At 42.6% G+C, this 27742-nt stretch overlaps 1 protein-coding gene across 2 annotated transcripts in view; it reads right to left on the bottom strand.

Moving 5' to 3' along the window:
- The window catches only part of CHD1 (chromodomain helicase DNA binding protein 1), a 68633-nt gene extending 50899 nt beyond the window's left edge, over positions 1–17734 (bottom strand). For both annotated transcript variants that reach the window (XM_067569149.1, XM_067569150.1), the window contains exons 1-2: positions 17424–17734; positions 15346–15555 (exon numbers count right to left, since the gene is read on the bottom strand). In XM_067569149.1, the coding sequence (XP_067425250.1) occupies positions 15346–15398 (53 nt within the window). In that variant the 5' untranslated portion in view covers positions 15399–15555; positions 17424–17734. The remainder of the gene's footprint in view (positions 1–15345; positions 15556–17423) is intronic.
- Positions 17735–27742: the final 10008 nt, after the last annotated feature.

The raw sequence follows: 27742 nt of genomic DNA, 5'->3' as shown, positions 1-27742 counted from the left end.
ACTGAAAACCCCCCATAATATTAATCTAACATAGAAGCTCGAATATTTTTAAACAGACATCTTGATGGAAGGCATCACAGGGACAATACTGCCTTCAAAGTAGTTGAATAATTTTAAAAGAACGTATACCAGGACTGTAAACAAGCATCTTCATAAAGAACTACAGGTAATACCAACAACCAAACAACTATTACAAAAATTAATCCATCCTCTCAACAGCCTTTCAGTTGTATCACACGTTTTAAAAAAACAAACCTTTTATCATATCTAACTTTAAACAAATAACTTGCCTTTGTGCTAAAATTATTTGAGCCAATTTAGCAAGTTGCACGCCTCTTTATCAGCGATCAATGAATGCATAAGATTACAAAGTATGCAGCATCTATTTTATAGACAACCAATAGCTTTATATTTAAAAAAAAAAAAAAACCCTTTGAAATCTGAATGGATATTTGTTTAGAGCATGTTTTTTACAATAAAAGGATGTGATCTAAGCAGCGCATTTTTTTTTTTTTAAATCATGCCCTCATGGCTGTGAAGAAAGCCTTCCGAATATGAACTGAGAGAAAATCCATCCACTATTATCACCAAACAATTAGCTATAAGTCAATGGGAGTTGTGAGTCCTCAGCATCTCTGCATTTAATATTTGGGCATCTTAAAATTGAGGCAATCATGCAAAATTTGGCCCTTAACCTCTGCACTTTACTTTCTCCATGTCTAAAAGGGGACAATACCCATCCTTAGCAAAAAACGTTGATAGTTTCAGATAAAAATGCCATAGGCGGGGTACATCAGGATTTATGGCTTATTACAATGATTTGTAACCCACTAACCCCTCTTTTTGACCTATGACAGCAGAGGTGTAAACGGGCCACTCTCCTTGAATGGTCCCTTAGAATATGAGCTAACTACTTATTTTAAACAATCTATTCCACCTTGTATTTTGCTGTGATGCTCGGAATATCTTTCCCAGACCTGAAGAAGAGCTCTGTGTGGCTTGAAAGCTTGTCTCTCTCACCAACAGAATTGGTCCAATAAAAGATATTACCTCACCCACCTTGTCTACTATGCTGGAACTGACATGGCTACAACTACATGCTCGTGCAGTGTAAAGTATTCCTGATGTAGCTGTTATACATACTATGGGAGGGGTTCTCAAACTGGGAGTTGTGACCCTGCAGAGGGTCACAAGGTTATTTATGGGGGCGGGGGGTCACGAGCTGTCATCCCCTTATGCATGCCAATAAGGATGGCATGGCGGAGGAAGGTCATCACTTTGAGGGGAGGCAGGGTTTATCACAGCCTGAAATATTCTCAAAGGGGGTCCCAGAAAAAAAAAGTTTGAGAACTCCTGGAGTAAAGTAAGTGCCCTATTATCTATAACTGCCCCATTACGAGCTGTGAAGCCCAACAGTTCCATTCTCTCTACGGGTCTCTAAACCTAGAGCAAGTCTAAAGGACAATGTTAAAAGCTACACTAGTGTTCCCACCTTGTATAGCCCACTGGGAGAGAAACAATCTTTCTGTTGTCTAGAGGAACAATGAGATCTTTCCATAAACTGATCATTGCGCATGTCTCCACAGCAAAAAAAAGACCCATGGCAGTGAGTCTCAGAGCCCAACTTGGGCTCACACTGCGGGGCTAATAACAACAATGCAGATGTTGTTGTGGCACACAAACTTGGTGAGATGGGAGGGTCTTGGAGCCTGAGCTCCAGCCTGAGCCCAAAGTCTACAGTGCTATTTTTATTTTTATTTATATTTATTTTTATTTTAGCACTGTGGCCTGAGTCCTGCAAGCTAAGTCGGTTGTCCTAGGCTCTGAATTCACTGCCATGGGTCCTTTCACACCTCTGAGAGATGTAGCTAGATTGACCTAAGTTTTAGGTGTAGACAAGGCCTCAGTGTCCTGAAGTGGGGGTGTGGAAAAGCTGGCTATTGTTGAGCTTCCACACCCTTACCCAGGAAAGAAAGCAGGGCACTGAGGCCTTGTCTACACTTAAAAATAAGTTGACCTAATATAGGTCAACTTACAGCCAGTCCTCATCAGGAGCACTGCCATGGACTTAAGGGGCAGTGTGACGGAACTGAGAGCACCGCCCTCTCAGCTCCCTGCCGGAGCCCACAGGCTCCTGGACTCCTCTCCCACTCCCCAGTCCCAGTCAAGAGCCTGGAGAAGCTGCGGGGGGGAGGAGATTCTCCCCTCCCCCTTTCCCTGCCAGCAGCCAGGGAAAGCCTCACAGGACTTCTCCCTTGGGGCAGCCATATCAATTTCATGTCTCAGCCATATAATTGACAAGGCTGCCTGGGTGGAAAGGTGGAAAAGCCCCTTGACTTCTCACCCTGGCTCCCAGCCTAGAGCAGAGAACAGCAGCCATGGCACAACAGTGAAATTGACAAGAATGACAGCCCCAGCCGATGTAAGGGGACAGTGTCTACATTAACACTATGTCACCCTCACTTTGCAGACAAAAGCCCTAAACCTCTCATTGATGTGGTTTAAGTTGGTTGAAAAGAACAGGGCAGTTTTGTCCGCGGAGGGTTGATTTCAGTGTGTACACGACCTTTGTTTTGTTGACCAAAGCTGACTTTGGTTGACAAAACTCTCTATTATAGACCAGGTCTGAGACTGTTCCTAAACTTCCCCATTCCCTGATCAAGGGCTTGTCATTTCCTAGCTGCAAAATGTGAGGCAAAACATACCATAGAGGCAGTCCTCTGGGGTAGACAAGATCTAAGTTTCTAATGCAAAAAACAAAACAAAACATTTTTTTAATACACCATAAAGCAGAAAAAAAAGGACAAATCCTTTTTTCCCCATTTCAGTTTATCTTTAAGAGAGGGATCACTGTGCTCTAGTACAGCGGTTCCCAACCTGTGGTCTGCGGACCCCTGGTGGTCTGCGAGGCTACTACAGGGGGTCCCTGGAAAAGAAAGACAACAACATCCTCACCAAGGAAATGTACAATTTCAAATAAAACTAGTAGCATGTGGTGATCCGCGAAATGTTTGGAGGTTGAAAAGAAGTCCGCACATTCAAGAAAGTTGGGAACCACTGCTCTAGTACATTGAAGACCTGATAAATAGTTTATGCCAACATGCACCACTGTAGCATCCCTTTGGATTGAGACTACAATCCCAACAAAACTTCTTTTTGTTCTTGGGTTCTATGGGATCACTGAATTCTCACAAGCTCTTCTGATGGTAGAATATCCTTCACATCCAGAAAGGAACAGTCAGCTTTTATCCCCCACTAACAAACGAAGCATGATTACATTTCTAAACTACTTTGAGATATGAATGTACTATGAAAGTTTAAGTGTTAAAAATTATTTAATGTGTATGTAAGAGAGGGAGGGGAAGAAAGGATTTAGCTTAGGAAACTTAACATTTGACCCATATTTCAATTCACAGCTTCTGCCTAAAATATGACAGTAATTATTTTTCTCAAGCTCACACACTTGCTGAGAGATTTGTTCTTCCTAACCAAGATGATGGAGAAAAGAAAAGGTGGGTGGGGGAGAGAGAAGAATCCATTTATATCACCAGAAACAATGAAAGGAAGAGAATTCAGATGGAACGTTTGGCAAAAGTCAAGAGATTTTTTTTTTTTATTTACTTTTAAAACTTCATCCTGACTCCCATAGTTTAGTATCACTAATGAAAAGCCAACCATTCAAGATTATTAGTAAGGTTAAAAGTAAATTTCTACACATTTCACTCCCAAGAAATAGTTCTAGCCCAGACTCTCACTCCAGAGGCTTATAGGGATTGAGAACAGTGTGTAATTTGTGTCAACAAACACTGGTGTTGATGGTGTATTCAATTTAATTCTGAAATAACCCTTGTGGCAAAGGAGAGCTGATAAGTTTTCCAAGACCCAGACAGTCTTCATAAGTTGCAGGGACTTGCCTGGAGGAACAAAAGTGGAGTGTTGATTGGAGGGTTTGTCTAGGAGGGGATGAAAGAAAGGATTTTTCCTGCGTGCCCTGGGAAGGTTTTGGAGATTTGGGATGGTCAGACTGGAGTAGAACATCAGGGTTTGATGAGAACTTGAGAACATATGTCCGATCCCATTCCCACCAGCCCCTGGCCTTTGAGCCTTCTCTTCAACCAGTGCCTGTTCTCATGTACAAAAGAGAATTGAGACATTGGTAACTGAACCAGTGGAACAGCAACAACATAAGTACCAACAATGCAGCGTGTTCACATCAGCAAGGCTGTTTCAACTGCAGGTTCTTTGCATTTTTGCCTCACATGCACACTAGTGTTCTGTCCACTGATGCAGCTCCTTCCCCCCTCTGGGTACCTATTCCACATTTCCCAGCACTGCACCTTGCAGGTGTATACAGTGTATATATTTGCACTTGTTCACATCCTTTTTTGTTTTAATCGTCACTCTTGAATGGTGCTGTCCTGCATCAGGAATGGTTCGTGTGATGCTGAGAGGCAGAAGCTATGCCCTCCCACTCACTACAAGTACCATGGCAGAGAAGCAGGAATTCTCTAAACCTCTGCTGACCACATTCCATGAAAGCCCATCCAGTTCCTCCATTGCCTTTGGTGGTAACATAAGGCATGGATGGAGGAGGGGCAGGGGAAGGAGAGGAGAGATGAGAAGAGGAAATGGGCAAATGAGAGGCTGAGATTGTAGTCAGAGACAGAGGAATTAAGACAGGCTGGTGCATATGCATTAAAGCCTCTGTTCTGTTTTTCACAGCCAGATAGAGGATATAGTCCTGACAAAAAGACTTGAAAGTTGTAGAAGCCCCAAGAATAGAGAGAGGGGAAAGTCTATGTGTAATTCGGACTAAAACCTAATTTCCTGAGTAGAGCTTCCAGGTTGAATTCCACGAGTAAAATACGCATACAAAAATTACATGTTTAAATTACATTGTACTTCAAGCTGTTTTTGTGCCCTTCATTGTTTCTCTGCAAGATGGAGTTTGGGATGTATCACTGGAAGGGATGTGGAGCCAGCTTTAGCAGAGTTCCATCTTGGTTGCTCCCAGGCAAGCATTGAATTGGGAGAGGGAGATTGGGTTCGATTGGTTTGCATGCCTATCTGTAGTCAGTTTGACAGATGATAGAGACAGTGGTCTGAGCCATCAAAACTGTCAGTGAAGAATGAGTAAAGGCATTCTAGGATAGCACTAAGAGAATGTCCCACTGTTGCTGTTGTTACATTCACACTGATACTAACATTCTCTGCATTCTCACTTGGACTAATTGGCACAGACTAGCACATTGGCTTTATTGGAACTAACTCCCATCCAAAGAGAGGTTTTTATTGACACTTGAACACCACTGGAAACAGCTAGGTGTAGGTGTGTGTTAAGTGATCCGAGTTTAAAATTCAAGTTTTCTTAGAGCCTAGAGAACAAAACCTAACTCGATCAACTGTCTTGACACAGCATGTCAAGATCAGTGCGTTTTCCACCCCAAATCAGCCCAGGACAACATTCCACATCCATCTCGTTGCCGACTGGAAAGCAGTGCATCCATTCAATTTTTTAACAGATTTTCAAAATGTTTGCTGAGTGGTTGAAGACCCTTAGCATGTAAGCTTTCTTAATAAATATATATCTCAGAAAAACAGATATAAGAAATTCAACACCCAGATTTCTAGTGCTGCAGATGAGATTTACTTTATCTTCTAAACTACTTCCTGTTCCAACATTTTTAGTTCCAGAAGAGAAAGAGGAAACCACCCCAATTTAAATCAGTTTGAAAAAAAGTTTAAATATGGACAAGCAGGATTTACAGAACTAAAAGACCCTCCTCTCTCCAAGTTGTATCACAGTGCCATAAATGGTTTAATCTTTCTTCAAGTAGAAAAAGAGAGATATGATGTTAGAAGGGAAGTGATCAATGTGTTTTAAGCAAGAATCATTACAAGCTTCCATTTTTAACTGAACTACTACTGGTAGTGTTTCACACAACATCAAAACCTGACCTTTAAAATAATTGTTTTACTGGAGAAGAACTCCATAACAACATGATAGTTGTGTTAACATTAGTGAAACAGTACACAGCACCTCAACTCCCTTTGTGACAAAAATGTTAAGATGTGAATCCAAACTAACAGCTGTAAACAAATACAGTCATATCTTAAGGGTTCCTTTGCCTGAGGTTTATTTTGCTTTAGAAGCAGGGCTCCTTTCTTCATTTTTCCCTTTTTTTCTACCCCTCCCCACTTTCTCCAAAGGCATTTTATGGCAGCAACTCCCTTTCTTAGCTGAAGGGTGATGGATACTGCTCACTGTTATCAACTAGTTAGGGCCCAATTCTGCAACCCTTTCTCACAATGAATACCATCTACTCATGCATAGTCCCATGGAACTCCATGGGAATACTCACCTGAACAGGTATTGCTCTTTGTGAGTTAGTGTTCCAGAGCTGTACCCCTTCATTCTCATCATTCAAAGGATCACTGAAACACTTCTTCACCCAGGAGCTCCGAAGTGCTGTCATCACTGTTTCTAGTACATGCAAACAGACCAAATCTGACACTTGGTCTGACACAAGTCTGACAAATATTTCTAGATAGAACTACTGCAAATGAACATGCCCTAGTCACCAATGCCGTTTTTCTATTATGTTTGCCTCTTTCCTTAATTTATATTTGGGTTCAACTCATGTCCTACTGCCCAAGGATCATATCTGTTTCATGCTGTTTAAAATCAGGAAATGAACTTGAACCTAAAGTTTTCACTCTGCTACCCTTTCTTTATGGGATTGTGATCTTCCGCTGCTGCAGGAAGTGTTCTTATGTGAGGAAGGAGCAGTGAAAGAACAGGTTAGATGGGCAGTTTGCTCATTTGCCTCCCCCTCACCTTAGAGCCCTCCCAGCAGTAAAGCAAAGGATTGTATCTTTGCTTCAGCTGCTCTTAAACACAACAGCAGTGGAGTGAAACGAACAAACTTTTTGTATTGGTGACCCCTTTTTACACAGCAAGTATGACCCTCCCTTGTAAATTAAAAATACATTTTTTATATTTAACACTATTTTAAAGACTAAATTGATAACCCTATCATTTAAAATGAATTTACCTTTTCTCACTTCTTTTAAATTAAGACTAAAACACATTTTTATCAAATCATTGTTGTAAGTAGAAAGGCTGTTTTTTTTTTTTAAATAGTTACTGTTTAATAGTGGGAGGTGCGAAGAAACTGTCAATAATACTTTTCACAGACGACTTAGCACCTCATCACCACCCTTACTTCTGCACTGCTGCTGATGGTGGCACTGCCTTCAGAGCTGGGCAGCTCACGACCCCTACGTAATAACCTTGCAACCCCTTGACAGGTTGCGACCCCCAGTTTGAGAACCCCTGTTAGTAGGTCAGTCCCATTTATTGAAACCACTTAAAAAGATTATAGGCAAAATGTGAAGCATCCTCTTCTGTGGGAATTGAATTTCAGTAAAGTAGGTTTTATGTGGGGTTCATATAATACAGCAGTTTTTTAAATTTTGAAATGAACAGTTAGTTGTACTCTGTTAAATCTCTGTATCAGAGCTGCACTCTCAAGGAATGATAAGACAATAAAATGTGTTCACTTGAAATTTGCAACGGGTGAATTAAACCTTAGAGGGGGAACTGCATGTATCAGTTCATTGTAGCATAAATAAAAGTGATGAGCCAGAACTTGTATGTTTTCTTCCCCAACCCCTTCTATTTTTTTTTCTTATTACCATTCAACCCAGTATTCATTTATTCTTGTTTCTTTTTCTGCCATTTCATTTTTATCTCCACATTACGTTGTCTTCCTCTATCTTATATTACACTTCCTCCTCTAAAGAGCCCTTTCATTTATTCCATCTTCCTTGTTTCCTCTTCCCTCATGTTCCACTCTCCCCCATCAGACGGACACCCATCCCATTAGGCACCAAGAGAAACTAAGAACTCAAAGGCATACAGGGAAAGAAAGGGATATTGGAGTGGGACCACCCACCCCAAAAGTTCTTGATGTTCTTCACTGACACATTAAACTATAGGAAGAAGGCACTGTTAATGTTAACTGCGTGGGAAGTGGGCAGCCACCATCTGTTGTCACTGTAGGGCAACAGTTGAGTAATAGTACACTTTAGGTGCCTGTTCCAGTTGCCTAAAGTATGGACTCACAGAAATTGCAATTCTTTGGAGAGGTATACAAACTTCTTTTAAAAAATGTGAACCAAGGAAATGAACATTTTTGATACATAAAAACATTTATTCTGTAAAATTAAATTGCAACATTATTGATAAAGATATTCTTTATTTTTTTAAAAACAGGAAAACTTCAGATGCATGCACTGCACTTTATTAAACATGAGCTCAAAACAAAAACGTGACTAAGAGCACAGGAGACATAAGCAATGCACAGGATGGTTACAGGTGCACTGAGAGACTATGCAGGGAGGACAAATAGCAATGGGTCAGCTGCAGAGCCATTGTTTTCAGTCCTGATGCAAGATAGAGAAGTGACAAGTCTTGCTCCAAGCAACTGCCAAGACAGCCGACAATGCTTGTACAGGCACTAGATGAGCTTGCTCCACGAAAAACACTGTGTTCTTACCTCACATTAATTAATACATAGTAACTCATCAGGTAAAAATCTTAGCCTACATGAGGCACAGTGTAGTTTTAACATGGCGGCAAATTGAAATAAATCTTTCGGGGGAGTTTAGTGATACTTCTTGGGATAGTCTTTTCCTCCCACCCACTGCTCCTCTGAAGGGAGTAACAGCATTTCTATCACACCAGATGCCCATCGAGTTGGGCTTGGTGCACAAGTTCACAATGCATGGTGAAAAAGTTTATCTACAGAACATTTCATAACATTACCCACATATAATAGATATTTTCATAATCAGCATAAGGAGAAACAGTGTGAACAAAGAACATGTCCCAAAGTGTTTTAGATTTCTTGCAAAAGAGGAGTGCAAAAAAAAAAAAAAAAAAAAAAAAAAAAGCAGAACAATCCAGTGAAAAGTTGGCAGATTTTTTAACTTATTCTTCTGTATCAATCCATTTTTCATCAAACTACAATGAAAAATAAATAGTACTCACAGTTTATACTGGTTTTTTTTAATTGCCATTTCAATGGGATTTTTACAAAATATATGTTTAAAACTTCTTGTCACAGGGAAGCTCGCCCTTTGAGAATCCTGGACTCTGCCTCACTGGTGACTTAGTTTACAACTCAGTGCAATGGTCACCTGATGGGAGTATGAGACTAGGAGCCAGGTCTGCCGGCGCATACAAGAGCAACCTGAATTTATATAGGAGTGAGATTAAAAGAAGCAGCAAGAGTCTGAAGAATGTAGGGTCTGGGAAAAACAGGTTTTGATTTGCATTCACATTGAACTATTATTTTAATAAACTAGAATCCCAAGAAGGAGAATGTACTTGAATGAGAAGAACTGTGTTATTATTAGGGAATTCAGGAAGAGTAAACAGAAGGAGTGGAGACTCCCATAGCAAGACTAAGTAAGCTGCTACTGCATTCCTGTTAAACTGAAATCTGTAACGTGAGTATGGTCAAAGTGAGTATACCACTTTGACATAATTTCATATACAAAATTTTGCAGACATATGCAGCTTAAAAATTGGAAACTCATCTAGAAACTTTTTCATAAGTTTTAAATTAGCTTTCCTCTGTGTAAGTACATTATGCAAGATTTAGCTTCCTAGCACAGAGGACAAGGCAGTAGTATGCACTTGCGTACTTCCAATTTTTAAAAAAAAATTAAGTGTAAATTTTGATTTTCCTACCTTAAAAAAAGCAGTATCCTTAAGCCATTTTCCTCTGAAGTTACCAATAAGAATGTTCAACCTTAAAACTTTTTCTAAAATAAATATGGCAGCATTAATAATTTCTGTTCTGATCCTCTGTTGCTTTGCCCACATGCAGAAAAACTAACTCTGTTTCTCCTCCCTACAGATACTCCCACTTTTGTTACTTCTCTTAACCACACACTTTAGAAATTCCAAAGCAATGTCCACATAAACAAATAAAACCCTCAGGTGGCTCTCTTCCTCTGCTTCTCCCCCCAACCCACCAGACTCTTCTATCTCTATATGGCTCCTTGCCATCCATTTGACAGTCTGATCAGATTCACTGGCCTTCAGTATATGGAGTCAGCCTCCAGAAGCCCATGGACCACAATCTACAGCTGGATCGTTAGATCGTGCCTACACTGGATTAGAATACTTGTATCAGATCAAATGAAGCTGAATACACTGTGCAGTAGTTAAACTTAACTCCTAGCCAGTGGTGCCAGTCCTTACTGAACCCAGTATAATTAAACAACTGGAAGGGCCAGTTTTGGCTGTTTGAGATAAGCATCACCATCCATTAATACCACCTCAAAAGTGGAAAAACTCACTTTCTTTTAAACTTCTGTATCTCAATTGCCCAGTCTGAGTTTCTCCAACCTTTAAAAACGTATTCTGGCATTAGATGACATGGGAGGATTTCTCATTGATTTAGCTTTGTTGTAGTGGGCTGTAAAAACAAAACTTGTGACAGTGCACTTGAAATTTAGAGGCTCCTTGAACAGAGGTACCAATTCTCCCCAACACATCTTAAACTCAGTTCACCAACACCAATGTTACATAAATAAGGGAGAAAGAGCTGCAGGAAAGAGTCTCTCCCCTATGTAGAGGACCATGATGAAACTCAGTAGGATCCATAAAGCCCAGAGGTTGCCCTTAGACAACCCATGTAATAAAATGAAAAACTGATAACATCTTCTTTAAGAGGTTTTTTAAATAGGAAATCTTCTTTTGATGAACAGGTGCTACAAACTGCTTCATCCATCAGGCTTTTTTTGCTTTCTGATTTATGTTAGAACTGCACAGAATGTCTTGTCTGTAGTAACAGGTGTTTTGTTTCCCCCACTCCCGTAAAAAAGTATGTTTCCAGTTGGGTCAGGGGAATGGGTTGCTTTAAAGTAGAATATAAGTAGAGCATCTCATTTAGCAGAATTAGTTCTCTGACTAGTAAGTGTATACAATGCTCACAGAGAGGGTTGGGGGAAAAACACTAGCCATGGTCAATTCTTGGCTACTAGTGGGAAGAGCGACACTTCTCCTTTCCCCCAACCCCATGGAATGCATGGGAGGTGGCCCACTCTTCACCCAGAGAAAGGGAGGGTTGATCAACAAAATGCTTCACTTCCCTGTTCTACCTGAAGCATGTAGTAAGAGCAGAAAAATGGTATCCAGATCACAGCAACCCTCTGTTCAGCCCATTAGTGTTGATTGTCTGCTTATGCAATTCAGGAGCAGGGAATGGAGTACTGAACTTCCCGGTAGCGGCTGCCCTAACTTGCTCACTAAGCTTTTCTAGCTATTAACTAGCAGGCAACTGTAACTGAGCCCCTAAAAGAGCTACTGATCCTCAAAGGAAAACTTTTTCAAGAACACCTGACTCAAACAATGTTTCCTTCCTCCTTTATAGCAAAGGTGATTTGCACAAAGACAGCATTATTGTTACTGAATTTATCTGCTCATGCTTCCTTCTTACTCAGAGGAACTATATTTGTGATGTTACTGTTAACTGCTCTGGACATGTACAATAATACCACAGGATTGAGGAATTTACATAGTGGAATAAGCAGAAAGAAAAGAAATCTCCATAATAATTATGTTACAGAACACTGGGATGACAAAGAGCAAAGTTAGATGACAGGATGTTTAGTCTTGTCCACCCTACAGCTTCCACCATTGCTAGCATCAGTGGTAAATTATAAATACAAAGGCTGCTAGCATAGACAAGGTTCCTATGCAATATTTGGCAAGTGCTTGGACTATAAACATAAAGTTACATCCCCCCCCCACAAATGGCAAAAATCAAGTTTTCTTAACTGGCAGCTGCTATAGGTGGACAGGGATTGAAAAGCCAAACGATGAAATTTATCAGCCTGTAGATGGAAGGATGGTGTGAAGATTGGACACAAAAGCAAGTGAGATCTGCACTCTACAGGAGCAAGACCCCTGCTTCCTTCCTTCCCCATCACCAACTGTGGGGAATAGTAAATAGCTGGAATTCCATTACCCGGGTGTTGCTGGAACAGTCTTTGAGAGCTTCATCTATGCAACAGCTTCTTGCTGGTGTGTGAAATTTGAAGCCTGCAACCAATGTTTCCCCCAGTCTCTCCAACTACTCGGAAGAAGCTGCACACTCTGTCTGTTCCTCTTGCTCCCACTACAGAGCTTTCGAATTACTATGATAGACAGCAAAAGAGGTTATCTAATGATCTATCCTGCCTTCTGGCTGCTACTTTACAACCTCTGTTTTAGGTCCAACTGTCTTTGATCACTGCTCAACTTTCCCAACTTGCAAGAACACTCTAAATCAAGAGTGTCAAACTCATTCGGAGAGGAATCATTTTTATGTTTAATTATGGTCCATGGACTGGGATATAAACTCCGGGCTATTTCTTGCGACATACAGTGATGTCACGAGGTTTGTACAGAGTTCAAGGGAAGAACATGCTCTTTATAAAGTAAGTTGATGTTTAGTTAATAATGTTGTTCAATGCCTTATTTGTTGGATTATCATTCACTAAGATAAAAGGCCCTTTTGGGCCTACTGCTATTTTTGTTCATTTCTCTTCCTTCCTGAACCTCTTTTCTCAATTTCTCTCCCCATTCCTGGTCTCTCATTACCTTCTCTGTCCTTTTCTCTTCATTTCCTTCCCTGCAGCAACTCCCAATTTCCTACCCAGTGTGCTTCATTCCTATTCCCACCCCCATTCCATGCACTAAAATGATCTGTGATTAAACAGTTAATGTTGACATTGAAGTGTCATTGGGCATTAATGCTGATCTTCTAGTCAGATTAAAAGGGAACACGTGAGTTCATATCTCTGGGTCACTGTTATTGCCTGAATGCAGATATCACTGCATTAGTTAACATTTGGAAGTTTCTCTTTACAATAAGGAGGGTTAGATTTTTTTTTTAAATGAAAGCTTAGGTTCTGGAGACTCTGAAAAGCATCACAGTATAACTAAATTACATGGGCGCACCATACATTTAATAATCCTTGGTTAGATTTTAGCTAGACAGCACTGCTAGAATTTACATTCAGTTCAGATTACCTTCACAACTAGGATCAAAACCTTTTTTTTTAAATGAAAATGAATATCTCCTATTCAAAAGGGCAAGTATTCACAAGCTTGCAACTTGCAAGTAGGCAGGTGGATTTTTCAAGCTCTGTTGGTGCATTATTAGGCTAACAGGTTATTAAAATAATATATTTAGACAAGCTGTAAAATACATTTTGGGCATACTTAGTAGCATGTTTAAATGCAGCATAAAATCTCACTCCACAGGTAATAATCAAGCTGATTAAGTATATTAGAATCTCTGATTGATATTCACTTTTAATCAGGTTATTGGAAACATTTGAAACAACTTACTTACTAGTAATAATATTTTAATGTATGTAACTTTTTTAAACAAGAAAACATACATAGACATTTTATATACATTATACAACAAGTGCAGTGTTTTAGTTTGATATGAGGCATCTCTCTTCCTACATTATCTTTAATTAGGATGGCCTGGGTTTCTTTTTTAGGTAGGCAATGTAATCCCATACATTTGCAAAAACATTTGATTATGTTCCAGACAAGCTAACCAGTTTTTGATTTACAACATTTTGAAATCCAAAAGGCCAAGCTTTGTTGACAGCAATTTTTTTCTGAGAAAGTGGAAAGAAGCATAGCTCTGAACTTGTGAAACATTATGGTATTAACTGCAGCAGAAATCCCCCAACCTTGCTGCTTCCAATGAAAGCATGATAGTTGTCTAGTCATAATGTAAAGCTTCATAAACATTACAGTGAATCATCATCATCAAGCACTAAAACAAAAGTTTGAAACTTGTCATTTTAGATGATAGCATAAAATGCACATACATTATTAATTCTAGGTATAACTGAAGTTCTCATTACACAGAGGCATGATAACATTTACTGTGTAAATACATTTTTACATGCTTTGTCCTCTCCCATGTGCCAGCATGCATTATATTACTACTCTAATTTAAATAGAAAATCTTTGAACTTCCTACAGTCATACAAAGCACATTTATAGGATCACAAATTTTAATTCCAGTCCATAGTGCTTTAGCTGAGGGGTTCTGTTAAATTGATTAGTTAAATAGTTATGTTGACACATTGAAGCTTGAATGAGAACTAGTTAACATCCCACTGAAAGAAAGGGGCAGTTCATACTTCCTTTATAACTGTTTCAGTCTGAAGATGATAAAAAACCAACCAACCAAAACCAATTTAGCTCAAATTTCTCTGCAACCAGGCAAATAATCTTTTAGATTAAAGTTTATTTTCCTATCATAAAAACAGCTATGGAGGTTATCAGAAATGCAGAAAAATTCTAAATATACAGGTTACAGAAATTACACACAGTTTTATCTTTCCTATTCCAATTCATGAAAACCAAAAAATAGGCCTTGAGGTTCCATGAGGGCTATTTACCATGGCTTGGAAGACAACTACGGTTCTGCATTATACTAAATATACCTGCCTATTGCAAGAGAAACTTCTTCTAAACAGCTAAAAGCAATATACGTCCTCAAGCACTAAAACAAAGTTTGAAACTAGTAATTTCTAAATGATAGCTTGTTAAACAATTCAAAATGGCAATGAATCAATGGCCATACATGAGAAGGCAATCTGGATCTCCAGGCAATAGCTGGATCAGAATTAGTTAGGTCAAACTGGTGAAGCCCACAAAGCTTTTGTAGCTCAGCAACTCAGGAAAACTACAGATTATGTAACAAAACCAAAGATCAACCTCCTCTTGTAGGTTAGGTTGGGTTTTTATACCGCACCTATCACCAGGGTATCTGAGTGCATAGCTTGCATTTCCAATACCTTAGCTCTACTTTGATATTCTGAATATAGTTTTCCATATTTAATTTAATTAGCCAAGACAAAATTTGGTTTTAAACAGAAAAGCTCTTCTCTTGGACCAATTATATTGCCTAAATACTAATTTTAACACACTAAAATGATTTCATTAATTAAGGTCTACAGTTCTTATGAAATAATGCTGACATTTAATGAATAATGCCAAGCAAGTTATTTTTGCCAAGTCAGATAGTTTATTGGCGTTTAGACTGACCTATCTGTATGCTTATAATACAACATGTATTAAGATACCAATGTGACAGACACGATAGAAGGAGCTGAACAGGACAGAATGAAACCTCAAAACTATGTACTGCATCTATGATAAAGAGTTTCAGCTATCCACAATAAAGTTATAAATTCAAGCTGACTTAAAACAAACCCATATAGCGGAGTCTTGAAATGATCTGTGCTTACCTTGATTCTCCACTACTATTTCTTATGCTTTCTTCATCACTGTGCCCATTCATTGTAAAATATTCAGAAGTTTAAAATATAAGTCCACTCAGTTTATGAGCTGGATATTAAAAGTCCCCTATAAAGTCTCCCTTGTATTCCACGTGTTTTACAAGTGGCTTGTTTGTTCAACTGTTCAGCAAAGGTATTCAAGATCCTTTCCCAAATGACCTAAAATAGAGTCGGACATATGAAAGCGTTAAGAATATAATTTGAAATATTGCATGGTTTCAAACAACCTCTAAGGATGCTAAAGATAACTGATTTAACAAAATAACATATAAAAGCACCAAATATGAAACCGATTAAAAAGTGAAAAGTAGTTTTTGGTACTACACGCTGCAATTGTTCTTGGTTTTGTAATCACACTTTCCTGTTTTTAAAAAACATTTCTCTTTTTCCTATTCTCTGCGAAAAGCCCACACAAAGAACAGAATATGACTGGCAAAGGAATTGTAAAACTGACTACAAAGTATTGAGACAAGCCCAAAATAAACAGAAAATTAAGAACAGTATTTTTCTAATTTACAGTGAGAGGTGCTACTTTTAAACATTTTAGGGCAGGCACTGTCATTTACTGTATGTGTCAAGGGCTGAACAATGTGATTTAGACATAGTTGGCCTCTAGACACTACTACATTAAACGTTAAACAAGAAGTATAGGTTTAAAAGACCAGTGTTTTATTTCAATTAATGGAACAATAATCCAGTTAGTAAAGAAATGCTATAAATAAACTGCAAACATTTCCAGGTTCAGGCATAACATTTTAGCTAATTATCAGACAGCCTAACTGCCACACATTTAAAAAGTTAGGCTTGTCAAGAGTTATCCAGCAACAAATCTAAACCAAGATCCCACAGCTGGAATGATCATGGTTTCACATACCACGATAATTAGAGCTGTGTGTGTTCAAGTGCAAGGATGACCCTCCTAACAAATCAGCGAATGAAGAGTGCCGGGAATGGGTGTGAATGACACGAGGGTCCCACACACAGCTCACCCACCCGCCCCATTTAGTCTGGATGCCTCCTGTTTTGCCCACAGTGTATCTAACTGGGGACTCCTTGGGAGTTTCCTCGGGCTACTGCTACTCTGAGAGTCAGGCATCTCCCGCAGCACAGCCTGCTCTCATCCAGGCCAGTACACAAAGGACATGGCGGAGTGAACGAGCGACCAAGAGCCCGATAATCCTGCCCCAGCCACAAACCCACCCAACCCGCTCAGAGACAAACAGGCCGCTCTCGAGGGGCCAAAGCGCACGGGGTCTGCGGAGCGGCCCGTTCCCGCAGCATTGCCAGGCGCTCTTGCGGTGGGAGCGCCCTTGCCGATCCCAGCCCTGTGGGGTCTAACTGGTTCAACAAAGCTGCCCGCTAGGAGGCCTGGCAGCCGCTGCGAGCCGGGCTCCTCGGCCCTGCCATGCCGAAGCCACTCAGGGGCACCCCCAGGCCGGGTGGTCACTCGGCCTTTAGCGTTTGCCAAATTGCTCACCCTCGCCCACTCGGCTCGCAGCTCCCCCTCCCCGCCCGCCGGCTGTGCTGTGCGACCCCCTGGCCAAAGCGCTTCCCCCCGCCCGCAGCGGCGGCCTCTGCCTTTCCCAATCACCAGCCGCCCGCCAGGAGCGCCCGGGTCAGAACCGCCCTCTCCCGGCAATGGTCGGTCTCCCTCTTCCGTGGACGCTTCCCCGTTCCCGGCGCGGCCTGCACTGGCGTCGCTCTTGGCCCCGGCTCCCCGGCCGGGCTTAGCCTCCTGCGCGGGCCGCCGCTGTCCGCGCCCCACGAGCGCCAAGGCAGCGCGAGGGCCGCGCTCCCACCTCCCAGCCGGCCCCCGCTCGAGGACGGAGCCAGCGAACCCGGCCGTTCCCTCCGCGGAGCCCAGCTCCCTCGCGCTCATCATCACCGCCGCCCCGCCTGGAAGCGGCAAACAGGCCCCGCTCCCGGCTCCTTCCCACTCAGCCCCCGGCCTGGCCGCCGAGCCGCCGGCAGCGAGTCCAGCTCCAGACCTGCGAGAAACTAACGAGGCCGGGCAGGCCACGTCCTACCTGCGCGGCGTGTCCCGGCCGGGCCTCCCCAGGGCCGCGCGCAGCGTTATCCCTGCGGAGAGGAAAGTGCTGCCTGCAGCCCGGGCTCGGGGGCTGCTCCGCTCCGGCCGTCGCCGGGCCTGGGCCGCTTCTGCCCCGCCGGCGCACTGGGCCCCTCGCTGACCCACACGGCGGGCTGGCCCGCGGCGCTTCGCACAATGAAGCCCGAACCGGGAGGGGAGGAGAACCAGGGGTGCGCCGCGCTGCTGCCGCCACCGCTTAGGTCCTCCCGGCCGCCGCCATCACGCTCTCTCGCCGCTCAGTAGAGAGCCTCCCCCTCCCTCAGTCCGATGGAAACCCCGGGCGTGATGTCAGCCCTGCGCTGCGCCCTGGGACAGTGTGTGAGCGGAGGGAGGAGCTAAGCGAAGGGGCAGGAGCAGCCGGGAGCAAGTGATGGGATGGGGCTCGGGAGGAAAGGAAGGTGGCGGGCTGGCGGCGTGACTGGGGGAGAGGGAGGGAGCGTGGCAGACTCTGTAGGGCTGCAACTGAAGCCTGGTTTACACGCTACAGAGTTTTGTGGACAAACGTTAGCTTTTGTGGACAAAACAGCCGAGATGTACACACTGACATGCTCCTCCTGCCCCTGTAACTCCCCTGCTTTGCCCACATAATAAAACCACTTCAAGCAGAGGGCTTATATTGGTGTAGTTAGGGCAATGCAGCATTAAGCTTTGTCTACACTAGCACTTATGCTAGCAAAACTTTGTCACTGGGGCGGAGGGTTAAAAAAAAACCCTGAGCCAAGGTAAGTTTTGCCAGCATAAGTGCTTGTGTGGACAGTGCTATGTCGGCAGGAGAATTCTCTGAGACCTGCTGCTTGTTTAGGTGGTTTTATTATATCATCAGGAGAGTGCTCTCCTATCAGCATAAGGCAGCTACACAAGTGCTTATGCCAACAAAACTTATGTCACTCAGGGGTGTGGTTTTTTCATACCCAAGAGCAACAAAAGTTTTGCAGCATAAGTGCTAGTGTAGACAAGGCCTCAAGGTAGACCCTGCATCCCTCATGTTGGCTGTTGGCTGTCATTCTTGTCAATTTCTTACTGTGAAATTGACAAGAAAGCTTGACAGCTAGAGCACAGCTACCCTCTGCTTCTCTGGAGAGCTGGGTGGCTAGACCTCGCTCCAGGCTGGGAGCCAGGGCAAGAAGTCCAGGTGGTTGGGCCTTGGTCCTGGTTGGGAATGGAGAGACAAGAGGGAGGGGGCAGCCTGCCAGGAGTCCAGGAACCTGTGAGGAAGCCAGGCTCCAGCATGGAGCTGCCAGCAGAGCTGAGAGACTGGGTTTCAGTTCCCCACACTGCCTCTCTTTGGTGATGGAAGCACACCTGGTGAGGATGCACACCACCAACCCAAGGAGGGTAGTGTGGACATCAATCACAGCTGTAAGTTGACCTAACATAGGTCGACTTATCTTTGTAGTGTAGATAAGGCCTAATGCTAAGGGACAGAAAGAAGAAGGGCTGGGTGAAGTCAGGGAGCATTCACTGTTTGGCCTGCCACCTCCAGAGCACCAGCTGACCTAGAAAACACTGAGTGCTGCTGCCAGGAAACAGAACCTTAAGGCTTTGCCTATTGCAATGTCCCAGGTTTAAGTAATTACAATCTGCTCTGACTTTGGTCAGATCTTTCTTAGGGGTGGATGCATGTCCCCCAACAAAGCCATCGTGAACTTCACTCATTTTAAAAATCATGGCTCACTTTTGCTTTTTACCAAGGTATTTAGAAACAAGCTTAAAATTGTTCATATCAGTTTGTCTTCTTCCAATTTGCAAGTAACCTCACTAGAACAGGAAGGTGATAGTTCACACACCGTATCTGGGTTTATATGCACTAGAATGGAGGACAGCATTATGCTCCTCCAGGGGCATGGAAGCCTGCCCTAGGTAGACTACTGGAAGATTTTTTTCCTCCCACTCCAGCTGTTCTCATCTTCATAGAACTGATGAATAAATGGCCTATTGATTTAATGTTATTAAACATAGGGAGGGGAAATCAAAGGGATTCAATATTTGTAAAGAACTATTACATTCTCAGTATTGTTAATTTCCATATAATGTAGTACATGTAGAATGGTTCTGTTGTACATATTATATATCTTCCATTCAGCAAGCAGCCACTTCTTTCCCAAACCAAACACTTCAGAACTCCAACTGATTTCCCAATCCTGGCCATTAAATACTGCTTTCTATATAGCCAGGCTAGAGCTATAGATTTTAAGGCCAGCAGGGACCATTGTAATCATATAATCTGACTTCCTGTATAACACAGCAAATCACCTGGAAGCAAATCACCCTTAACCTTCTCTTTTAGCTAAATAGACTGTGTTCCTTGAGTCTATCACTATAAGGCATGTCGTCTTCTAATCCTTTAATCATTCTTATAGTTCTTCTCTGAACTGTCTCTAATTTATTGGTATTTTTCTTCAATTGTGGGCAACTGGACACAGTATTCCAGCATGAGATGCACCATTGCCAAATACAGAAGTTAAATAACCTTTCTACTCCTACTCAAGAGTCCTCTGTTTAGCATCCCAGGATTGCATTAGCTCTTTTAATCACAGCATCACACTGGAAATTCACATTCAGCTGATTATCCACCATGACCACCAAATCTTTCTTCAGGTCCCTGCTTCCCAGGATAGAGCCTCCCCTCCCCCCAATCCTGTAAGTATAGCCTTCACTCTTTGTTCCTAGATGTATACATTTGCAGTTAGCTGTAATCAAATGCATATTGTTTGCTCACATCTAGTTTACGAGTGATCCTAATCACTCTGTATCAGTGACCTGTCATCATTATTTATCACTCCCTGAATTTTTGTGTCATCCACAAACCTTATTAATGATGATTTTATATTTTCTTCCAGGTTATTGTTAAAGACATTAAGTAGTGTAGGGCCAAGAACTGCACCTTGTTGGGAACAGACCTGCTTGATGATGATTCCCCCGGTTACATTTTAAGATGTATCTGTTACCCAGTTTTTAATCCATTAATGTGGGCCATGTTAATTATATATTGTTCTATTTTTTTAATAGAATGTTTTGTTATGCCAAGTCAAATGGCTTACAGAAGCCTATTACGCTAACATTATCACCTTAGCCATCCAAACTTGTAATCTCATTAAAAAATATATCATCTCAGTTTGACAGGAACTATTTTCCATTAAACAATGCTAATTTGCATTTAGTTCTTTATTAATTGAGTTCCTTATCAGTCGCTCCATTATCTTGCCTGGAATTGATATCAGGCTGTATAATTATCTAAGTCATCCTGTTTACCCTTTTTAAAAATTGACACAACGTAAGTTTTTTTCCAGTCTTCTGGAACTTTCACAGTGCTCCAAGAGTTATTGAAAATCAACATTAAAGGGCCTGCAAGCTCCTCAGCCAGCTTTTTAAAAATTCTTGGAAGTAAGTTATCTGGACCTAGCTTCAGTTTAACATCACACTTTGGCCTTTTCTACACTACATAGACTTCTGCTGGCCTAGCTATGTTGATCACAGTTAGGAAGAGGTATGATCTGTAGTGCAGACTGCACTTTTGTTGGTATCACTTGTTTCACTTGCGGGATGTAAAATATGCTGGTAAATTGCAGTTTTGCTGGTATAAACTGTAACCACAGTAAACACACTTTGCTCGGATAATATACTGGTATACCTAGTGTAGACATGGCCCTTGTCTCTATTTACCTGCCATTTTGTACCCTCAAAATTACAGTAGAACCCTGTTTATCCGAGCTCCATTATCTGGCTCTCCATATTAACTGAACCAGGTGGCAGCGCTCGGGTTGTCAGCCCCAGGCGGCAGGGGTCTGGCTTTCAGCCTCAGGTGGTGGGACTAACAGCACATGAGCCCCGCTGCTCCCAAGGCTGACAGCCTGAGCCTCACCCATTTTCCTAATTATCCAAATTTTTGATTATCTGAGCTGGCCCTGGTCCCAATTAGATCGGATAAACAGGATTCCACTGTATATAGATAATATTCTGTAATACTCCATCTTCCTTCTGTTACTTATCTAGTGGTTATTACTTTCTTAGTCAGCACTACAGGACAATTGTGGCAGCTTTTAAAATCTTCATCACAGGTCAGATGTTTAAAGGCAAGGTCTCATTCATAGTGTTACCAGATATTTACTAACCAGCGGTGGGAATTTCTAACTCCTCCTTTCAACGGCTGAGTGGGGTGGGAAGAACATATTGTCTGCTTATCAACAGGAAGATAGCAAAGGGGAAGTATGAAGTGGGTACTAGAAGAGAGTTGTTGGATTATTACAATAACTGGAATGAAGAAGTTAGACAATATTTCCCTGCTTGTTGGTCTCTACTGGTCTGAAGAGCAGAAGTGCTGCACAGCCTGAACCAGCAGCAACTAATGCCAAAGCAGCTTTCATACTGAATATATGGAGTCAGATATTTGTCACATACCTGATGGCTGCTACCTCCTTGGAAGGGTAGGTGGTGGCGACGGCCAGGCAGGGAAAGGAAGGATAGGCGATGAGCAATGGCTGGGCAGGAAAGGTGGGTGATGGCTGCCAGGGTGGGAAGGGTAAGGTAGGTGTCGGGCGATGGCCAGGAAGGGAAGGGAAGGGAACGGGTGGGTGATGGCTGGGAAGGGAGGCTAGGGTAAGGTGGGTGGCAGGTGCCAGCCAGGAAGGGCAGGGTAAGCAGCAGGCAGTGGCCAGGGAGGAGAGGGTGGGTGATGGTTGACACTGGGTGGGAGCGGTAGGGTAGGTGGTCAGCGATGGCTGGGTGGGAAAGGTAGAGTAGGTGACAAGTGACAGTCGGCTGGGATGTGAAGGGCTGGCAGTGGGCGATGGCTGGAGGCCAGGAAGCCTTGTCCTGGCTGCTTCATTGCAGGGACTGGCCAACTAAATTCTCCACCATCCACTGGGGTGACAGTTGGGACCTCCAACAGCCCCTCTTTAGAACTCTGGAGCTGATCCTGGAACTGGGAGTGTCTGATTGGCTGTAGCTTATTGTGAAGCTGCCACTTCAGCCAAAGAGGTTTCAAAGTGGAGACCGAGACTGCGGAAGGTGCAGCCACCATCACACTCCTCACACCCTTAGAGAAACTGCAAAATCCAGTGTTTTGACCTTTCCTTTGCCTTTTAAACAGTGATGCCATCCTGACAGCATGGAAAAGCAAAATTAACAAAGCCCAGTCCCTGATGGAAGAGAGAAGGAATTTGTTGAAAAAATTGTAAAGTGTTCAGATAAAAAACAAAAACCACAACAATGATTCAAGGCATAAAAAATCTGCCTTGCAAGAGACATAAACTAAATAGATTAAACTTCTTATCAAAGAGAAGTGAGGGTAATTAACCATTGGAAGAATTTACTTAGTGATTTGGTGGATTCTCCATCACTTGAAGTCTTTAAATCAAGATTAGATGTCTTTTTAAAATATTTGCTGTAGTTCAACCAGATGTTATAGGTTTGGTGCAGAAATTACTGGGGAAATTGGCCTATGTTACGCAGGAGATCAGATTAGATGACCATAATAGCTCTTTTGCCCTTAAAATCTATGAATATATAGTTTTACAACTACAGTTTATTAATTTTGTGGGGGTCTCAGATGCCATGATGATTGGGCTACATAAAAAGCATAGCTAGTGTAACAGAAATGGATATGCAAAAGATCTGATCATGCTCCCCTTGAAGTCAGTTGCAAAACAGTCTGGACATCAACAGTGCAATAACAAGCCTTAAATCAGGAGTTCACCCCTATGATACAAACATGATTCACAGAACTACAAACACCTTGGGAAAGTAAGCAGACATTCAGAAATGCATCCACCCCTAAATAAAAGCGAGGAAGAAAATAGACAGTATCCATTAAAGAGAAAGGGAGTTAGGCATTAAGCAATTGTTAAATTGTGTCTAATCCAAGATATATTAAAAGTGCCCAAGGAAGGAAAAAGAAAAAATCCTACCAATAAAAAAAAAAAAAGGGAGAACTAAGACAACTCCAATTACTTAATTACAGAATACAGTTGGCTCTTTTAATAAGCATCCATGCTCTAAATATCACCAAAGATAGCAAACGCTAACCAAACAAATATTTCTGCTTTCCTCTCTGATTTCTAAAATCCTTTACATGTTCCTAATTATCCAAAATAAAACACATTTCTGTTTGTTCCAAATCAAGGGTGTATATATAGAAAAGCCTGCCCACCAGCCCCTCCCCCTTGTGGTTTGCAACCCCTCCAATCTCATACAATCCCCCCCTATGAAATTCACTGTCCCTATCTCAATGTGCTCTCCCTCTCCTTGCAGTCTGCTGCTACCCTTTTCCCCCCCAGTTTGTTACCTGCCTCCACTGCCCTGCCCAAGACCCCCATTGCAATATATTTGCCTGTCCATCCTGCCCCATACTTTACTATTTTGTCACCTGCCCTACCCAGAGCCCCCCCTTCACTGTTTGTTCCCTGCCCCACCCAGGCATCCTTCTCTTGCTGTCTGGTACTGGCCTTGTCCACGCCCCCACCTCATGGTTTGGTATTCACCTTCCCAGCACAGGTCTCCCCTTTTTGCTGTTTGTTCCCTGCCTCTCCTGCCCCTCTTGCCCCATTCCTCTCTGGCTCGTCACCCCCAAAGGCATGAAACTAGTTCTTCAGTCACCAGTTCTGTATGTCACACACACTCCACGTAGTTTGCACACTAGAGACCTGCTTGCGGGTAAAAATTTATTTTATAGAAAAATCATAGATTCAAAGATAAAATAGTGAGGGAAAGCAAACATATACTGAAAATAAACATAAAGACACAACTTCAGGCTTTTCACTTCTGTAAAATCCCTTCTAATACAATATCTGTTGCCTTTGATCGGTTTCTTAGTATACGCCCTGGCTACAAAGGGGATCCAGTGTTTCACAGATAGCTTCTTGGCTAGAAGCTGTCCATCAGGTTCTGGATAGATTTCATGTCAAACCCCTTCCATTTTAAAAGGGCTTGCAGGGGTTTTTTTCAGTCACTCTAGATATTCAAAGTGGGTAAATTCCCAGTTGTTTCAATATCTTTCCATTAACTCTAATGGCCCATCTCTGACACAGAGCCAGAAAGGGGTAAGCAACTAGCAGGCTAAATGATCCAAATTCAACCTTTACAGTCATATTAAAAAAGTATATAAGTGGTAATTAGGGCTGTTCCTTATAAATAGCTAACAAAGCCATGTTAGATAGACTAGAGCTTTGAAAGGTAGATTTGTATTGCTAGAGAATTGGAAGAAGGTAGTGATTGTATTTCTTTGTGTTTATCTATATTTTGTTAGAGGTTAACAGTGTAACCAATCAGTTCCTGTCTGTTACTCTGTTCTATTGATTCAGAGATTAAAAGGAGATATTAACGTTTACATGAAACTTTGGTGTACTAATATCATTGTCTATGTTTCTCTTTGAAGTTTGTAGTAAACTGTCTATGAACTGCTTAATGGATAATTACCTTATGCAGATGAATGCAACTAATTACCTGGGTGTACATAGGAAATAGAAGCCACAGTGATTATCTATTCTTCACCCAAGGAATACCTGCTGTCAGGAGGCTATTGATAGCCTGCCAGAGATCTACAAAAGAATTCTAGGGCCCTGATCTTGTCTTCTCAGATCTGTTTAAACTTGGTCAGGAGAAACTTGAGTCGCAAGACTAAGGTCTCCAGCTCCAGTCTGGATTACCCTGCTAATTCTCATGGAAGAATTGAACAAACTATATATAGATTGCTTATTGAATTATAACCTATGGAATTGATTCTGAAGGAACTCAGTAGCTCACCATCTCTACTAAGAAACTGACCTAAGAACTTTATTCATGTCTGTATGCATAATTATCTTTTAATTAATACTCTTTCTTTTCTTTTAAAATAAATCTTAGTTTAATTAATAAGAATTGACTGAAAGTGTGTATTTGGGTAAGATCTGAAATATTCATTGATGCGGTGGGTAATGTGTCCACTCTCTTGGGACTGGTGGAAGTTTATATGTGGTTAATAAGATTTTAAATAATCCTCACCATGTTTGACTTAGCTTTCTGGGTGGGAGCCCAAGGCTGGATTGCTTTAAGGAAGCTGTGTTTTGAGCTAGTGGGTAACCAGTAAGGTATTGTAGAAGCTGTTTTGTTGCTGTCTTGGTGAATCTAATTATTAAAATATCCACCAGTTTTGGGGATCATCTGCCCCATTCTTTGCAGTGTGCTCCGACTGAGCAATCTTAGTGTGCCCCCCCTCCAGCAACCCCAGTCACACCATCACTATCTTCACTATCTGGGTTGTACAATGGACCATTACTGGAGTCCGGTTTTGTGTAATACCTGGCTTGGGAGGTGCCTCTCCCTGTCTGATCACTCACTGCCATGCTGTGAGCACAGTTCTCTATATACACAGATACATACATACATTCATAACCATAGCCTCTATACATATTTCATAATGATTACTGAGTTTAGAACATTGCAAGCTTTCAGCTTACTCAATATATTTTTACAGTACAATAGCATTGTATACAATCAGTTGATTTCACTGCTTATTTGTGAAGTTTAAACCTTCTGTTCTCCCCTTGGGTATGTGGACTCTGATTGTCACAATTATCTCACTGTTAATGCAGTTTAATGTGTCCCTGGAGGAATGGATTATATCCCTGTCTGTACTACAGAGTTTCTATGTGATTCTGGCCAAGTCACTTAAACCAAACTTTTCACAGGGGGTCACAAAAGCCATGTTTACACTAGGAACACTCTACCAGTACAGGAATACCTGTACATTGGCAGATTATTCCTAAGGAGGCCCCAGCTATACTGGCAAAAGCATGCTTTGTACTGTTTTAATAAGATCACCCCCATAAGCGAAACAAGGTATGGCAGCAAAAGCACAGCTTTGTCAGTATAACTGTATCTGCACTGCAGAATTCTTCCGCTACAGCTATGTCAGTCAGGGATCACACTTCTTCACATCCTTACTGACATAGCTATGTAGGCCTTGTTGGAGCCATAAGCATGGTTAATTGTATGAATCAAAGTAAGTCTGGCCGTGGCAGAATAGTAATGCACCATATATTAGCTAACCTAGGAAGCACATTCCTGACCTGAGAGGATGGAACAAGAACACCCAGAGTTCTCAAGTAACTACAAACTCCCAAGAGATGGTACAGGAACACACCAACCTCTTGCAAGATAAGTATGGAATGACAGGATAATGGATGAGGATATTTTGTTCGAATTAGCAGGTACAAGGTGCAGGATAATAACAAAAAGCATGGCCGGCCTGTGAACCGCCAGTTCGGGGAGGCTAGCTCCCAGTCCCACTCCTTCCATCTGAAACCACGCCCCTTCCGCCCCCTCTCCTGTCAGATCCCCGCCCCAGGAGGCCGGAGAGCACCAGCCAGACTGGCTGGATGGCCACAGACCCCAGTACAGGAGCCCCAGACCCCAGTACAGGAGCACTTCAGCACCAGTGGTGGGTGGCTTGAGTGCCCCCAGAGATGGCGCCCTAGCGCTGCTCACCCCGACCCTGAGCTGGCCAGTTTACCCCAGCCTCCAGAGCACCGCCAGCCCAAGTGCCCCCAGCCCCAGAGTGCCACAGGCTCAAGCCACGTTACAGTGCCGGCCCACCTGAGCACCGCCTCCCCCTTCCCCTAGGCTGGCCTGTGGCCAGCTGGCCTGCAGACCCACCCTGGCCCCGGGCTGGCCGGTCCACCCCAGCCCCCGGAGTGCCACCAGCCCGAGCACCCCTGGCCTGCCACAGGCCCGTGCTGCACTACAGCACTGGCCCGGCCAACCGGCTCCACTGCTGGAGTGGCTACCAGCCCGCGCCGCTTCAGCAGAGAGGCCAGGCCAGCTAAGTGTGCCCTGCCACTGCCGCCAAGTCCCTGGGACACAGCAGGAAGGGGCAGAGTCTGGGCAGGGCCAGCCTGGCTGTCAGAGAAGGCTAAGCCTTCCCTGGACTTATGCACCAGGTGCCCATGACAAAAAGCATATGGAATGTAATACACAACTTATTTGTATCAGTATATAAAAGAAGAGTGGAAGGAGGGACATCTTTATACCAGTCTAAGGGACAGCATTATATTATGCTGATTGAGTCACAGGCATACATGTGTTATGTTAGTGTACCTGAAACCATTGAGCCAGGGCACCAGTACTGTGCTGGACGAGTGCCTTCACCACCGAACCAAGCCTGTGGTTTTTCTTTGAGTAACACTGAGGTCTGCTGAATCAACATGCTGCAGTCTCTGCTGGTGCCGAGTATACAGGAGCTCCAGAAACCAGCAGCACTTAACAACACAAACAACAAGCTAT

The sequence above is a fragment of the Emydura macquarii genome, unplaced genomic scaffold (assembly GCF_026122565.2).
Source record: "Emydura macquarii macquarii isolate MOO-44397 ecotype Brisbane River unplaced genomic scaffold, CSIRO-AGI_Emac_v2 contig_2897, whole genome shotgun sequence".
Lineage (NCBI taxonomy): Eukaryota > Metazoa > Chordata > Testudines > Chelidae > Emydura > Emydura macquarii.
Note: the sequence above shows the minus strand (reverse complement) of the source record. Positions and strands in the feature narration are given on the sequence as shown.